The sequence below is a fragment of the Pseudopipra pipra genome, chromosome 5 (assembly GCF_036250125.1).
Source record: "Pseudopipra pipra isolate bDixPip1 chromosome 5, bDixPip1.hap1, whole genome shotgun sequence".
NCBI lineage: Eukaryota > Metazoa > Chordata > Aves > Passeriformes > Pipridae > Pseudopipra > Pseudopipra pipra.
In genome coordinates, this window is record NC_087553.1 from 48,385,679 (window position 1) to 48,402,756 (window position 17,078).

The 17,078-nt window shown below is 35.0% G+C and overlaps 1 protein-coding gene across 7 annotated transcripts in view; it reads right to left on the reverse strand.

Annotated features, from left to right (window-relative positions):
* Positions 1-17,078, reverse strand: part of DOCK4 (dedicator of cytokinesis 4) — a 247,191-nt gene that overhangs the window by 74,538 nt on the left and 155,575 nt on the right. For all 7 annotated transcript variants that reach the window (XM_064655979.1, XM_064655978.1, XM_064655976.1 and 4 more), the window contains 10 exons: positions 12,075-12,199; positions 10,906-11,068; positions 10,270-10,376; positions 9,473-9,629; positions 3,774-3,871; positions 3,585-3,668; positions 3,388-3,488; positions 2,967-3,048; positions 1,920-2,090; positions 331-523 (listed from right to left, as the gene is read on the reverse strand). In XM_064655979.1, the coding sequence (XP_064512049.1) occupies positions 331-523; positions 1,920-2,090; positions 2,967-3,048; positions 3,388-3,488; positions 3,585-3,668; positions 3,774-3,871; positions 9,473-9,629; positions 10,270-10,376; positions 10,906-11,068; positions 12,075-12,199 (1,281 nt within the window). The remainder of the gene's footprint in view (positions 1-330; positions 524-1,919; positions 2,091-2,966; positions 3,049-3,387; positions 3,489-3,584; positions 3,669-3,773; positions 3,872-9,472; positions 9,630-10,269; positions 10,377-10,905; positions 11,069-12,074; positions 12,200-17,078) is intronic.

Sequence of the window (17,078 nt, forward strand, 5' to 3'; positions counted from 1 at the left end):
CCCACAAATGAACAGCCCCCAAAGAAAAAAAAAAGGACAAAAATAATTTTAGCAAAGCTTTTTCCTTATAATTACTTAAAAAGTATAAGGTAAACTTTTTTCACAGACATATTTCTAACAGTAGATCAAAAAAACTATATTTTAAGACTCTGCCTCTGAAAAACAAACCACTAAATTAAAACAACTGTATTCCTGTAAATGAGCAGCTTCTAAGGAGCAGTACTTCAAGAACTGTTCCTTAGGAACACTATTTCCTTCAGCACCTGTTGGTCCATGTACAAAGCACACAATTTGAGTTCCTTATCTGTAGGCAGCTCAGGATAACCTTACCCGGGTTAGTGTACAGATGACTTTCTACAGTTTTCCCAATACTCTGCAGTTTAACAGCTTGAAGGGACTCATCCCCATGCATGACTGTTGGTAAGCTGCCCAGAGCATCGTGAACCAAATTTGCCACTTCTCTTACATCAAAGAGCTTCAAAAGTTCAGAGTACACCGATGGGAATGAGCTGAGAAACACAGCCTAGAGGAACAGGGTAAAAATGGACAGTCAGATATTGCAGAATAGTTTTGACATTTATAGAATTTAAATAACTATAGAAAATAAAGTAACTGCAGAAAAACACCTGGTTTTATATTTCAAGGGTAGGTAGTAGCTTTAAAAATGGTCATATTTTCATGAGAAATATCCTCACATTCATTAACGGGCTTATAAGTGTGACTATTTCCCTTAAGCATTATCTAAAAACTGTTACTTTTTCCCAGGACAAAGGGAAAGTAAAATGTTCAACTAAGAACAAAAATATTTACACTTTAAATACACTTATCTCTGTGTGTGACAAAATTTTTAAAAGGACAGCAAAATTTAGCTGATATGATATCAAAAATATTTGTGTGGAGTTTGCTTTAAGATAAGTAATATAAAAGCATCCATATCTTCCATTTTTCAAATAATTAACATTTTTATTTTGGAGTGAGACAGCATTGGTAGTCTTGGTTCACTTCAAGAATCCTAAAATTGGATTAGAAATTCATTGATAAATAGAAAAACAAAACACCATCAAAGTAAGAAGGACAATGTCAGAGAAAAGAAGCTAGAACTGACATTCCCTTCTTCCTCTCCAAATCTCCCTGACTGAGAAAAGCTACTTATACCTGGGCCCTTCTTCACACTGGTGGCAGAACAGATGACAAAGTTTAAAAATACTGAAGAATAATTCTAAATGTAGCTGTTTATATTATTTTACTATTGTCTTTTCACTCCAGCTGCTTACACGACAGGAGATGGAAGCATTACCTCTCTACTCTGTTTTCTCTAATTTGCCACTTTCTTGGTAGAACAGTTTTCTACAGAGCTTAGAAATTAATAATTCTTAACATGATCTTAAACACTTTCAGTTACAGAAATATGGGAAGAGGACAGTACATTTATGAGCTATAGGAGTTGGTAAATCTCTGGCACTTAATGCAGAGAGCTGTCTCCTGTGTGTTTTGCCTCTGCACTTTAGCACTAGATAATTTTATTAACCTCAACTGAAATAAAGATATCAGCTTACATAGTTCATCAAGACTTAAAAGTTTTCTGGCAAGCATGAAAACCCTGATAGTAGTCTTTTGTATAGCTCAAATTCTTCAGTGTCAATGTGGTTAGACTAAGATGTAAAATGCCCAAACCAGAGAAATTACTTTATTTGTATCCATCGATATAATTATTATAATTCAAAATGAAATATCACATTTAGGATTATGTATTCCAAGCATATTTAGAAGCTACTGGTATGAAAATTTCACACTGTAGGATAAAAAGCTGAAAATGCCACTTTGCTCTAGCAAAAACACATTTTCTTTTCTGGACAGGCCTATATATTTTATACTGGATATGGAAAATGCCAATAAGCAAGGCACACTTGAAAACTCACTTGTAGCTGGGATAAAGCACTAGCTCCCTTGCTCTCTTGAGAAAGAAAGAAGCGTACTGACATAAGAAGCTCTTGAATACAGCAGCGAAATTCCTCCTCATTTTGTCCACCAGTAGCAATAGAGAATAACCTTCGGGACTGAACTATGTATTTGAAGATATATTCCTGTGCCTATAAATGCCAAAATAAGAGATAAATCATAAAAATTAAGACACTCCTCTTTACATAGAACACACACAATGCTTATTTAATTCAAATAAAGTCAAGGGTCTGAAACAGGACACCACATCACTTAATTTGAAATACTAGCAACATTTCAAAAGCACATACTCAGAGCTGCTCTTCCCTTGGCTTTCATAATCTCTACAAATCAGGGAACGCTATTTTTTAACCAGATAATACGAAAAAAACCAAAACACCAAACCAACCAAACAACAAAACAATATCCCCACCTACAAAAAAAAAGATTAGATTGCAAATTAAAAATACAGCCCTTCCTAATCAGCAAGGCACCAAAGTTCACAGCAACATGCTAAAATACAGAAGGGTACCACACTGATATTTTCTTTCCAGCCTGTAGCACCTGTCCCAAATGGGATTATTTTGTTGTATAACTCCCCCTGATGGCATGCTGGGAGCTGTTGATGATACAAGCCAGAGCAACAAGAGCAACCAAACCCACCACCTTTCAGTAGAATTCCCTGGTGTCAGGACTGAACAATTAAGTCAGCACGCATATCTGCCATTTAGATTCAGTTATGTGATGGATGTTAACACCACCAATGCAATCTATATTTGAATCCTTTGCCTCATACAGTAAGCAGCATAGAGCTCCAGAGGCTAGTGGTGGTAAGCTTTAATGATCCAGGTACTGACAAAAGAGAACAATGAAAAAACTCACTGCACTGAAAAAGTCTGCAGCTCTCTAGAATTAGAACTACTATTCCATCATTTATCTAGAATCTGCTTCATTTCCTAAGTTAAACCTGTTGGTACTGTATGAATACATCATTCAAATATACAATTGTCTTTAATGATTATTATTACCTTTAGGACTTCCTGTATGTGCTCATGAAGCTCCACCTCAGTGACTCGATCAATATGCCACTTGAGTACTTTTATAAGATCTCTAGAATAGCACATCAAAAAGTATTATAACACCAAAGTGGGAAAAGGGTTAATTTTGCACATAGAATCCACACCAACAGCTGTCATATGAGAAACACTGACAAAATAAAAAATATATGACTAGATTTCACTGATCACTACAGGCCCAATATTACATTTAGTTTTCCATCTTCTGAAGGCCACTTAGCAGATCTCTAATGAACCAGCAATAATGCTAGCTGTAATATGCAGTAGAATTATTTTAAACAGATACACCATTTCTTTAACATAATGATTGATTCTGCTTAGTTTAGTAATAAATGTCAGTATTCAAATCAGATAGAAAAAGCACAGACTTCACCTGTATGCAAGTGCTCCTGCAAAATGACTTTCAATGTAAGTGTCCATTACTGGCTTAAAGTGGTGAAACTTGCTGTCCTGCAGCAAATTTATTATGTGAACCTAAATGTGAGAGAAAAAGAAAAAAAACCAAAACCTTTTTTTTTGTTTTATTTAGTTCTTAAGTAGTGTCAAGCATCATCATAAAATGAAACTTACCAAACAATCAAATACTTTTGATCCATATTTTTGAGAGTTTTCATCTAAAATCCCAAATAAAGTGTCTAGTGTATCTTGAAGAAACTGATGGGAGAGAATAAGAGACAGTTTGTTATTAAATAGATATTTCTGTGACATGGAAATACATTATTTCCCTCATATTATCTAAAAGTATAGAAAGGTATATACCTTCACTATTTCTGAACCATCAATTTCTTTTAATTTTGAGAGGCAACCTGCAATTTTGTCTGGGTGGGTTCTCCATTTCAGCAGGTCAAGCATATCTCCTGCAAAAACAAAATGCAAGATTAAAGTTGGAAGCAAAGCATTTCAGATTTTAAATTTGACTATTACAGTCCACTCAGCAAAATTTGGCATTATTAAACCAAAGAAAATATCTTCAGATTTGCTGTTATATGATCCTCCCAACAACAAATTTTCATTCCATTCCATAATTGCTCCACCACCAAACATAAGAACATGGTACTGGGTCCCTAAAATCAGTTTCTTGTGGTAACTGTATCATGCAATCTTGTTCAGATATTTTTCAACTACCATCTTAAGCAAAGTAATTATTTTGCTCTCTTATCCCATTGAAGGATGCCTTCTAGAATTGTCCTCTGACAGCTAGAAATAGTCTCCTAATTACTATTTTGAATCTCCCTATGTCCTTTTAGAGAACAAACACAATGCCTCTAAGATCCTGCTTTATTAAAAAGCAACACAATCCTTTCTGGAAAATAAACTATTCTGAGCTAAAAGATAGCCGAGTGTCTTCAAACTTCCTCCAGTTTTAATTCGTTCTCCTTCTCCTTTCTTGACCAAAATGATAACTACATTACAGATAATACTAAATCACTGCTTTTTATATCATTAGCAAGATAATAAGTCCACTCTAAACACCTGACATCTATGTTCTAGAATTTGAGAGCCTTTTAGATATACCATATTGGTGACACAAATATGTCTTTCTCCTGTTTAATACTGTTTAGCTTCCTGGGTATAGCAGAATCTGCAGGAGTCTCCATCAGTGTATGATCCTGACTTTTCTACCATTAGATTCACTCTAATTTCTACTTTTTCTTATTATTTATTTAAATCAAAGTTACCTTGCTTTGCTGCATCATATTTTGATTTTGTCTCTCTCAACTGATGAGACCTTTCCATGATGTATTAGCAGCAAATTGTCTCAGATTTTAGTGAAGTAACTCTCATCCCCAACCCCTTCTGCTCCTTTAAATCAGAGATCAATCCCAGAGATTTCTTCAGATCTAGTAGTATTTTCCTTCTGCTCAGGAAGAAAATTCATTCTACTACAGCGCAACCTGCCCATTCCCTTCTAACTTTTATTTGCCAGTTTTAAAATTCTTAATTTAATCTGTATCTTTTCTAATTTCCCATGTGGTGTGTTATCAAACTGCTACATTTCCTCTGCATAATAACTAAAAAAACTTTGAAAAGAAAGATTAAGAAGTTTATTCTGGCATGATATGTCTTTGATAAACTCATCGCACAGCACATTCCAGTTGATTTTTTCATCCATGATTTCTTGTAAATACTTGCATAAAATTCATCAAGGGGTGATGGCCCAGTTAACATATCTGCCCTTCCACCTGTCTTAAATGCAAGTTCTACATTTAATAGTGTTTGAACACGTTACTGCTTTCAGCTTCAGAGATGTACTAAAAAAAACACCTTACTCTAAGATTCTGAATTTCATATTCCATACCATTCAATATCCTAAAATAGTTTTGCAGACTTGGCTTGGCTTTTCAGCAATTTCTTCCCCAAAAGTTACACATATTTTTGAGCCATTGAATTAAATAAATCCCAAAGCCCCTTTATATTCAAGTTTACTACTTCCACGTTTCACTAACCAGCTTTTCAGAAATTCCTAATGCCTGGTTGTTTGAAGCAGAAAACCTTAATCACCATCCAACCCTTCCATCAGTTTAAGCTGAACTATAATCTAGTTAATAACTGCCCAGCACTGTCTTAGAAGCATTCAGTGCTTCTGAAGTGTTCTCAGTACTTATCAAACTAAAATGTTAATAGCAAGTTTTCCTCTTGGTTCAGCATTTCTTTGGGTGCTTTCTACCACAGACTGTTTTCACACTCAAGTAATATTTGAGCAAAACCTATCTTTGTGTCACCTCTTTCACGGTTTGCTCCAGGGAAGTTCCTCTCTCCCACAAGAAATGAAGTAATATTTTTGACTTTATTAGCATTAAATAAATCTCCCCCTATATTCAAATCTTGCCAGGGGTGTCAATGGCAAACAACCTACATAAGATTCCACAAATATTTTGCTACCTTAATTGCTTTTGATAGGCACAAATTGTTTTGATATATTTATATGTTACTTTTTACTTTGCTTCAATGCTGTGCTAGCATGGAAAAAAAGAGATACTTGAGTTGTGCTAAGAGTGATGAAGGGTCCCACACATGCATCAGAGGCACATCTCAAAGATCAAGGACAAATGATAGGTCTTATTATTCTTTCTGGAATTTTTAAGAAACAAGAATTACAAATCCAATGAACTGCATTTGTCTTTTGGATAATTAAATGTACTTCTCCACTTTATTCTGTTTAAGCCTCAGCTCAAGCTGAGCAGCAAGACAAGCTGAAACTGTCAGTTCATAGCAGGAAAAAACATATCTTTACAGGTTTGCTGGAGGAACTTGGTGGAAGATAGCTGACACTCATTATTAGGGATTTGTTGGGGGATTAAAAATAAAGAGAAAGCAAAAGACACTCAACTTCAAAGCACTTATTTCAAGAGAAGTGCTAAGGAGAAAAGACATTGCTGAGATAACATTAGTGAATAGCCCAAGAATAAATGACACTAACAGAAAATCTGACATGTGAATCACAAGGGGAACAGATAGCAACGTGTTATCTATTAAGAGAAATGAGAATATAAAATTGTCCCCAGAAATAGGCCCACTAAGAAGACATAGTTTTGGAAAATGGAAAAAGTCATTGCTACTGATTAATTTGCTGAAGAAGAAAAATATTTTCAATGCAGTTTCTTAATAATAATCAAGGTCTGTATATTTAAAATAAGCTACACATGACTTACCATTCCTACCAAACAAAACACACCCCTTCTCAAAGTATGCAATTTAAATCCAAAGCACTAGGTTTAATAAAAGGTTTAGAATCATGTGTTTAAAAAGTGGTTGGGAATGTTTTTCCATCTCTCTCATAAATCTTGAGACATCAGAAATTGGCTTGTTGTAACACTACTGCATTCCAAGAGGAAAAATCCAAATTCCAGAACTGGCAGTCAGCACGCCTCTTTCCAAAAGGCTGCTTTTGTCGTTGCCAACACTCCCTCCAAACTAGGGTCACTCTGGAAAGCTTCCCAATATTACTTTTGTTTTATTGATTACTGGTTTGGCTTTTTTAAAATGCAACTAGATGGATTACACCTCTGCCTTGCAACTGCCATGCTGTATGGCATGTTGCTCTGCAGCTGAACAGCTGCTGACCAGGGATGTGCCGATCAGTGCTGAGAAACAAGTGGATGCCAACTTGCTAAAATATTCTGACTTGCTGGAAGAATCCTGAGTCTCTTGCAGGGAGAGATCCCTCCTATATGTCAAAAACTAAATAAAACTAAGTAAGAAAAAACAACTAAGTTGTTTTGACAACTACTCAGTAGAAAAATATGATATTCTCTCTTGCTGTTTTGGGGTTTTTTAGGATAATGAAATATAACAGCCCAGCTAAGAATATAACATATAAAAGCTGGTATACTTTTTTGCTAACATTAACTCATTAACTCTTCATGACCAAAGGGAAAAGCAAAGGAAAGCCTAACTGGCTGACAGATTAGATAAGGATGCCTTCTTAGCAATATGCTGACGAATGCACAGACTCCCCTCATTAGAAGGTCTCTAGAAATTGTTTGAAAATAATCCTAATTACTCCTCCAAAGTACCAAGGGTAACGAAGTTATGGATCCCAAAAACTAAGAGTCAGCCTCCTTTTCCCACTCCCCATAATCCTAATATGCATGAGAGCTGATGGCATGTGGGAACAATCAATGAGAGAATGATAGCTGAGTAAAATTTCCCAGCAAGCCAGTAAAGCTGTGGCCTAATTCAGTCACACCCTTTACTAGTCTGGGTTTGGGCTCCTCCCCCACCCCATTGCCAGACAACAGCATAATTTTCAATTCATTTTCAGGCTGGACATTGTTGTTTGTAAACACAGGTGAATCTCTGAGAAGATCAGAAAAATCTCCAAACTTAAAAAGAGAGTAAAAAATAATCAGCAATTTTCAAAAATACCAATACAAATGTTTATTTAAAAAATTAAACACATAGATCTTTTAATCCTGTATTTTTAAATACATATGCTACATTCTCTCAGGGATAACTGAAGTAATGCTCACATGACCAAATATCCACATGCTTTGCTCTATGTTAATTTTCTGAGCATGCAATAGACTTTGGCAAATTTTTGTTTAAAAGAATGGGGATTTGGAAACTCACCAAGATGAACTTCCCAAAGAAGATCCTTGGAGAAAATATGAGCCTGTCTATTGAAAATATTTCCACCCTCTGAAGTACTGCTGAAATAATTGTTAACTCTTTCAGAGCTGAAAAGGGGATCAATATTATTCAGATATTCTACACTCTCTTATTCAGAATGTGGTTAAAAAAAGAAAAAGGAGGAAATTTTATGCCCTATGTCACACTTATATTTATATTAAGTACAAAATAACTTTTGCACTGTGAACAAGAAATAGTATTATAACCCCAGACAATAGGGCAACTATTTATCAGAGAGACAAGTTCTGGGCAGCACTTTCAAGCATGTGTAAGTATCAGTAGATTCATGTGATTTCCTAAATCAAGGCCTTTAACTGAAGAAAATTTAGTCTCTGATTCCCTATTAGCAACCTTTGGGAAAATCTTTTATTGGGTAACTTTGATTATTTTGAAGGTAATTGCTATAACAATACAAAATGGATGTGCACCAGGAAACAAAATGTTGCACACAGTTCTATTTTGGACACTTGCTACTAAACAGTAAAAATTAAGATGATTATTTCAATTTAAAAAGCTTCTCTAGTTTTGTTAAATACCGATAATAAATTTGCACACAATTAGCAATTTTATCATCATACACAGAAGAAGGGTAAAGTCACAGATATTCCCACACAAAAGAGAGCTAAGCAAGATCTTAAAACTGTGATAAACATCCTAGAAAAAAAATAATATAAAATTGTGGGTATATCAAAGAATGGTCAGAAACATATTACTAAGCAAGTACACAATATTTAGAAATTTGGGGAAAACTGTTTCACAAACAGTTTTTTGTTTTTGTTACAAACTAATTAATATGGCAAGTAAACAAGAACCTTAAGAATTTTATACAGAGCACTGGTAAAGAGTGTAAACATATGTATTTCTATCTGCTTCTCCTTATATCCAGTGTATAAGATTGCTTTAAGTAGTAGTAAATGTGTTTTGGTTTAAAGTAAGAGAAAAAATGCACCAAAAAAAGCAATATATGTCTAATTAGAAACAAACTGCTACAGCCTAAAGCTGACAAAAAGTATTTCATAAAAACTTTACAACAAACACATTAAGAAGTTTTCTAAAGCAGCTGGGTTTTGACAGTTGATTCCAAAAGTGCTGAATTTGATTCCAATATTATGTTAATCTAAAAAGCATTCTTGAACTACTTAAAAATAATGGTTTATCATGCTGCACTTGTTTCCATCTGGATATAAAAAAATTATGAAAAAAAGCAGTTTATAAAATAGATAGAAGCAAGCTTTTTTGAGTACATCCATGATTGCTTGACATGGAAAAGGCTAGTATCACACTCATTTGAACTCATCATGTTTTAAATAATCAACATATCCTACCATTTTGTGTGAGTTTAGTGGAACAGAGAAAGGATGTAATCCAGAAGGACTCTTTAGTGGTTTTTACTGCTTGGCTGTTGTTTCCTAGGGATATTCCCTTTGAAAAGGGGAGCTTGAGGTAGCGACCAGAGTCCTGAAGGTTTGTGTTTTCTTCACACTGTGAAAAAAAACCAGTTAAAACAACTGAATGGCACAAAAAACCTGAATCATTATTATTTCTCTGCCAGAAACTGAAGAATTTTCACTATGCCTGTTGCAAACTTTGGTTTTAGGTCACAGCGTCATATATTGACATTGAAACCTAACAAATTTGCACTGTTTTTGTCAAATGAATAGCTACAAATTTTTGCGTTAAAATCTAAAATTTATCTGTGAGCATATCAAATCCTCTGAATGAAGAGACAACTCTTAAATGTAGAAACAAAAATTTCACAAAGCTGAAATAGCTCTAAAAATTATAACATTGAGTAGATAAATCAGCTTGTCTGATTTTCCAGCTTGAGGAATTCAGTAACAGGGTTCACTTTGTGTGTTTTAATGGAACTTACCTTTGTGAAATCCACTATAAACACAATGTGATGTAATAGTAAGACTTAGGAAAAGCAGTGCACTGAAACACACAACTAGATTCAATTGCAGTTTGTATAGAAGGTTAATATTAAAGAATCAGCAATGGATATTTTAATGATGACAAGATTATGACTCATCAATACAGACTTTCTCAGCTTCACATCTCTGGACATTTAAATTATGTTCCAGAGGAATCATTACAGCTAATGACTGCTAATTCAAATTACCTTGTGTACAATGAGTTCATGGGTGCCATCTGGCAGAGTTCTCCCATTTTCCTGCATCAGGGGCACGAAAGAAAAGCCAAACAACTTCTTCTCACCCTTTTCTTTTGCTGAAATGCATATATGAATAGCAGCACTTAAAGTTAATAGTATAAATTTTAGACCAAGTAAATTTATTTAATATAACATAAGAAAGTATTCTGGAAGCTATTTGCAGCTAATCGGATGAAGATTATCTTGAATTTCTGTTCTGATTTGCACTTTGTCTTCTGTAATGTTTTTTTTTTATCTCACTTTAAATCAGAAAGGAGTATTCTGGAATGATTTAGTATTTATTAACAACAAATAATGCAAGCCACAAAATATGAAATCTTAGCAACATATAGAAGTTTATCCACCCCTATGAAAGCTGTCTCTCATACCTTGGAATTCAGAATCTGCATCCAGTCATCAACTGTTACCTCAAAATCATCGCTAAAATTTTTCAGAATGTTTAAAAAAATTTGGAATTTTATAAGTAAAAAAAAGCACTACAGAGTAAGTTCATGCAGCTGTCTTTTTCCTGAGGTGTTATAGAAACTCGTGTGCTTACTGCAGCTGTAACAGAGAGGACTAGCAGAAGTCATGAACAGCACTTACTGGAACAGTGCCGGAATTCACAGCGGATGTGAGCTCCTCTGAATTTATCCACAGGAATAGGAAGTTTCAGCAGCTCAGCCCATCTGGGACCATTGTTATGATAAAGCACAAAAGAATGGTACTCGCTGGCTGGTGGCTCTCCAGAGCCAAATGAGATAAAATCCTAATGAAGAAAAAATATGATTAAAGATAGATTAGTGCATTGGTAAAATGTCATCAAGGACTGGTCTTTCAAGGAAGACTATTAATATTTACATTCGTATCATAAATGCCAAATGTGGTACAATGTTCAATATCGTAAAACCCTCAAAAATAGTAGCACTTGCTTAATATTTGCCAATTAGAAAATTTTTAGAAATAGCAAGAATCATACGCATCAATCAGAATCGAACTGTTCAACAGGGGATACCTGGGTGATCAGGAAGGCTTAAGCAATAATATGTTGTGAAGTCCCATGACACCTCAAGGTCTAGCCAGTGTTATGTCCAAGCAAAAAATAAGATTGGAATTGAGACCAGAACAGCCCAGGCTCAAGATCTTCAGTCCCCCGAAATAAGCCTGTAACCCTGCCATTATCAGTGACATCTCCCACCATTAAAAAATAAATCTGGATTCTGTGATCAGAAAGAAGCAAAGTGTTCGTTGCCTTTGCAACACCCATGATGGTTTCTCCATAGCAAGGTAGACAAACCAATTTGTCTAATTCCTGACCTGTGGATACCTATTAATTCTGTGTAGGAAAGGTGGTGATTTATGCATCAAGGATCCCCAATTTATTAAAATCAGACACAAAATTTAAAATTATCAAAATACATTGTTCTGTGTAACATAAGGAATTGCATTCCTACTAAGAAGAATTATTATGAAATAATTCTCCAAAACTTCATCTTGCTTCAAAATTTTCCAGCATCTTAATGGAATCATTAGTTATTTGGTTGGCAATTACAGGCATTTATCTCAACAACATAATTGATCACAGAAATAAACATTTATAAAGGTTTATAAAGGTTTTAGGCAAAGTGGAAACACTCTGCATACCTAAAGACAGCAGAAGATAAACACGTCCTTTCCAAAGCATTTTTTTACTTTTCAATCATCGCCACAAAAATTACATCTGAAAAAGTGTATAAAAATTAACTACAGTAAGGAAGAACATACAACAATGATACCTTTAATATTTGTCCACTGCTGTCCACCACATGCATTGTCACTTCCACATTTCTGGCCACACTTTTCCCTCCTTTCTCAAATTCTCCTCTTTCTACAGTAATATATAAATCATTCCTCATTTCACCTATCAAAAAAAACCAAACAAAACACAAGGTGTCCAAAAGTCATTTCAATTTGCTTACTTCTTACTTTTAGTACTCAAGTAGATTTTCATCTTATAATCACACTCACAATTTACCAGTATTTTTGGATTTTAAATAATTGGTTTCAGAAACTAAGAAAACCAACGTATCTTCATCCCTCTCAAAACCCAAAGATTATCTGCCTTTCTAAACCAATTCTAGGGGCTTTTACTCATCTGTAAGGTCTGTTTGGTCTTTACGGTAGCATGTTCAGCTATACTGAAGCTGGTGTCTAGCTCCACCTCATTTAATTCTTCTTTTAATCTAAGGCAATATTAACGTACTTTCTTTCATTTGTAATCATTACAGTTCTCTGTTTAACTGATTACGATTTTTTTCCACCTAACCACAAAAGAAAGTGTATTATTTTGAAAAGGAAAAACCAAGAGGTTGGTGATCTTTCCAATAGAAGGGCAGTCTTCCCAGATTGTGAGCATCCAAACTTGTCTTTGTAACACAAAAGATCAACATATTTTACATTAATAGGGTGTTCCAAAGCTTACTAGCAAAAAGTTAGCTTAGTTAGCTTATTTTTCACTTATTGAAAAGGCTTTTGAGAAATTAAAATCTTCATCAAACTACAAATCCAATACAGGCACTACCTAAGTGCTACATGGTATGTACAAGTTATTAAATACTGCTAGCATATTTGAATTGAAATTCTTTGCACATTCATGCAATATCATGCTAAACATTTTGTCAGAACATAAACAGATCTTATGGATGAGATCAATGGTAATTTTATTTTGATTTCAGCTGACACAAACTGCAAAGTTTATATTTGACAAAAGGAAGAAAGAGTGGTTGCAGGGAGAATAGGACAGGGGGAAAAGCAGTACTGGTTGTGACTGGAGTGCCATGGTAGGGAAGCCCCTTTTCTGTTTGAAGATGCTAAATCTGTTTCTAAAAAGTGTAAACTAATCTAGCTCTGGACAAACATTACCAGAACTACTTTGAAACAATCGGACTTTCTAAGTGAAATGCAGAATAAGGAAGGATGTACAGCATAATAATTAGGAGCATCTCCTAAAATTCCTATTTCTGGATTTGGTAGAAAGAAAAATTAAGAATATATGCTTTCATACAGAGAATGGAAGATTAGTGAAAAGGGAATATCATCTTTTAACAAAGCAGATTTTCACTCAGCACTGGTGAAAAGAAATCAAGTATGATAGTTTAGTATATTTATTGACGTGCCCCTTAGAAGGCAACCATGAGATGGGTATTTGTACTGTTGGTAAAATTAATTAAAAGATACGTAACTTATAAATAATTAGTGCATCTTTAATTTGCAGCTTCATTTTAATTTGCAAGCAGAATTTGACTTGCTTGAACTTTTCATGGTACTCTCATGTTTCACATTCCTTGCATTTATTTTACTGCATGCAACTCTTCAGTGATTTTTAAGTACCAGAAACAATGATATTTCTGTAGTCTTCTACTATTTTTATAACATTATTCCATCACTGTGTTCAAAGTAATTAAATGGTTCCTCCAAAGCACAATCCAAACAATAAAAAAATAAAAGAAGAAACTGCTATATTATCAAGCCCTCGAGACCCATGTCCACAAAAAAGGGGTGGAAATCTGCTATTATATCAGTTACCTTCCGAAACCACTATAGACCAAGGCTAGAACACAGCTAGACAGAATCAACAGAAAAAATACCAGATGGTATTCACTTAAGAGTTTTGTGTGAAGGCATGGATGAAAGAGCTGAATTACTAATAAGCGTGTGCAACCACTGAATCAGTCTCTGGTTCCTGGTGGGAAACAGGTTCAAAATAAACAAAAGTTGGTGGCTATTCAGGTAATGGATGGCAAGACTTTAAAAAAACCAAACATAACAAACAAACCAAAACAACTAAACAACCAAAAAAACCCACAAAAGCAAAATCAAAGCAAAAACCAAACACAAGCCAAAACCTTTCCAAAGGATGTTGTGAATGTAAGAAATGTATACATGAAAGGAAAGGATGTCGAAATCGTGGAATAAAGATCAACCACGGGATATGAAACAGGTAATCACAAGCACTCAGGAAATCCCTAGAGCTGTAAATAGCTGGAGGCTGGGAGAGCATCAGGGGATAATTACCATACATGCATATATCCATACGCAGTTTTTACTCTTCCTTAGGTGTCTGCTTACAACATTCAGCTCGATGGGCCTTTGATCTGAATCTGTAAAGCTGTTCTTATGCTTGTTCAAGTCACAAAATTACCCTTAAAACTACTAGATTCTGTTTATTCCTACATTGCAGTAATATTTGACTATAAAGATTTTAGAAGCTAATACAGTATGGTTACAAAAGAGCTTACAGCGTATTGGGTCCTTGTTTAGCATACGCTTATACTAGGCTTGGTTCTAGTTAGTGCTGGCTGCTGGTCACTTGCAAGTGTTTTACATTCAGAAAAAATGACTACACACAACAATCAAAAAAAAGAAGCTTTGTTATAAAGCTGATTTTAGCAAACAACTGGTAGTTGCAGCAATTTCTCTTTAAAACCTGAACTTGAATTCTACATGCATTTGTGCTACATTCAGTTATTATTTTCAATTATCAGCATGGATTTATTTCAATTTTCCATGGGGTCATAACTGAATAACCATTTCCACCACAAATTTAATGACCTACCCCAGATGAAACTCAGTGAAAACCACAATTTTTCATTTTTAAACAGAGTAAACTGTACAGGATTTAAATGCAAATGAAAATGACAGTGGAATGGGATGTCCTATCACTGGAAGTGTTCAAAGTCAGACTGGAAATGGCTTTGAGCAACCTTACCTAGTGAAAGATGTTCCTGCCCATGGGGGTGGCAGGGATGATGATTAAAGGTCCCTTCCAACTCAAATCAGTCTATGATTCTATGCAAAAAATAAGAGCATTTTTAAAAAAAGTAACTGGAGCTTCAGAGAAGTTAAGCAGGCTTTTAAAAATAGTGTTTCATTGCATTTTAAGTTTTTTTAAAAATCCAAACCTGTTCTGTTTTACCTTTTTAATTGCCAGAAGAAATCAAACAAGGTGTCTCTTGGAAAAACAGAACTGTATCTAGGGAAGCTGCTTAATCTTACTTCTGACAATAATGCAACGTGTTGAAAAAGATGTTCTGTCCTAATTACAGAAGTGATGCAATAACTCCAATGCTTTGGCCCTACTTAGTTGGCATCCTGTTATTTCACCTATCTGGCTAATCAAAAGTAGACTGACGAACTCCTACAAGGGTTTCTAATATGAAGTGAAGGCTAAAGCTATATGGAAACTGAAATTCCATAGAAAGTAAAAAAAAAAGTAAAGCTGCAGTGATGTGGATGATCACACAGTCTGAACTTTCCAATACAGCTCAAGTTTTCAGTGCACATTCTGCAGGGACATTTACTCTGGTATGTGAATTTAATTGTAAGTGAAAGGTGTTGAATTGAAATGTCTGGTTTTCTAAATCAAAATGTGTACAGTACAGCACTGGCAGTACCTGCCTTTTCATATGGTCCTGCCCATACATTGCAGCTTTGAGCTGGTAAACATATCTTGAAAGCACTTTTCATGGGCTGGTAGAGGAAAAATTCCAAATCCTTCTTGTCCCAGCTGTAGGTGCTAACCAGGTACATTACAGATCAAGGTTTCTGACCTATGAAGAAGCAGAAGCTTCATGACTTCAATCCAACTAGTAATGAATTGTTCGAGGGCTGACTGGGAGTGGGGGACAGAGACCCAATCATCATCATTACATGCAAAAGTCTATTATAAGGAACAGGACGAAAAGCCAATTAAAGTCAAAAAACAGCCACAAGACAGACTGCTGGAGGACACACTTAGTTAATGGAGGTCAGCCTTCCCAAACCTGCCAACTATAAATCACAAATTTTAAATAACCAGTAAAGAGAAAAGAGCCAGAAATAATTTCCAAGCTGGAGATAACAATGCATGCTCAGGGGTCCTGTTATGTCCACCACACAGTTTCATTACGGGATGGCTCTGTAGACTCCATTCCCTTCATAGGTCGAAGGTCGCATCATCACTATTGAGGACCTATGTACAAACACTGATCTGCTGCTGCTCACAAGTGGACCCCACCAATGGGACCTGCATGTAAGCTGCCCCCAGCTCAGAGAGGTTTGAATGCTACCACCGAACCTCAGGTGACAGGAACAACACGGGTGATCACTAGTAACGAGACGGTCAGATCAGTACAAGTGTCAGAAGAGTATTTGTATGAATGTATCATTTGTACTTTTATTTTTTTAGAAACACTTGTACCTAACCTAAGCATCAAAGTAATGATCCTTCATCACAAAACTGTTTTTAAACTTACACTGAGGAAGCTGCGAGTTGCAACTGCAACATAAATATTATAGAAAGACTTTTCTCATATTCCAAATACATTTAGAACTGTAGAATCTCTTGTAGTATGTTAATATGGAACAAGATTTCAAGCTGAAGATAGCTGTCAAAGATCAAAGGTAGCTGTCTGTTAAAAGAAAAGAGTTTAGTTTGTCAGCTAGCCTCAAAAAGCTTTCTAGTGAAATAAATTTCAATTTGATCATTTAGTCGTGTAAAAAAACACAGAATGACTGTATTTGAACAAACACCTCTGATAGTTATAGCTGTCCTGACAGCAGTCACTAATTTAAAAATAATTACACAGAACTCACTAGGAGTTCTTGTTAGGAACTGCTTTTTTGAAAGCTTTGCTCAGAATTATAGGTCCTTTAGAACCATGAATTGAAAAAGAGAATAAAATTATTTTGTTTAGAGAAAGTTCCTGTTCATTTACATCTCAGTAAATGAGATGCAAGCTAATGAGATGCTTTGTTTTATA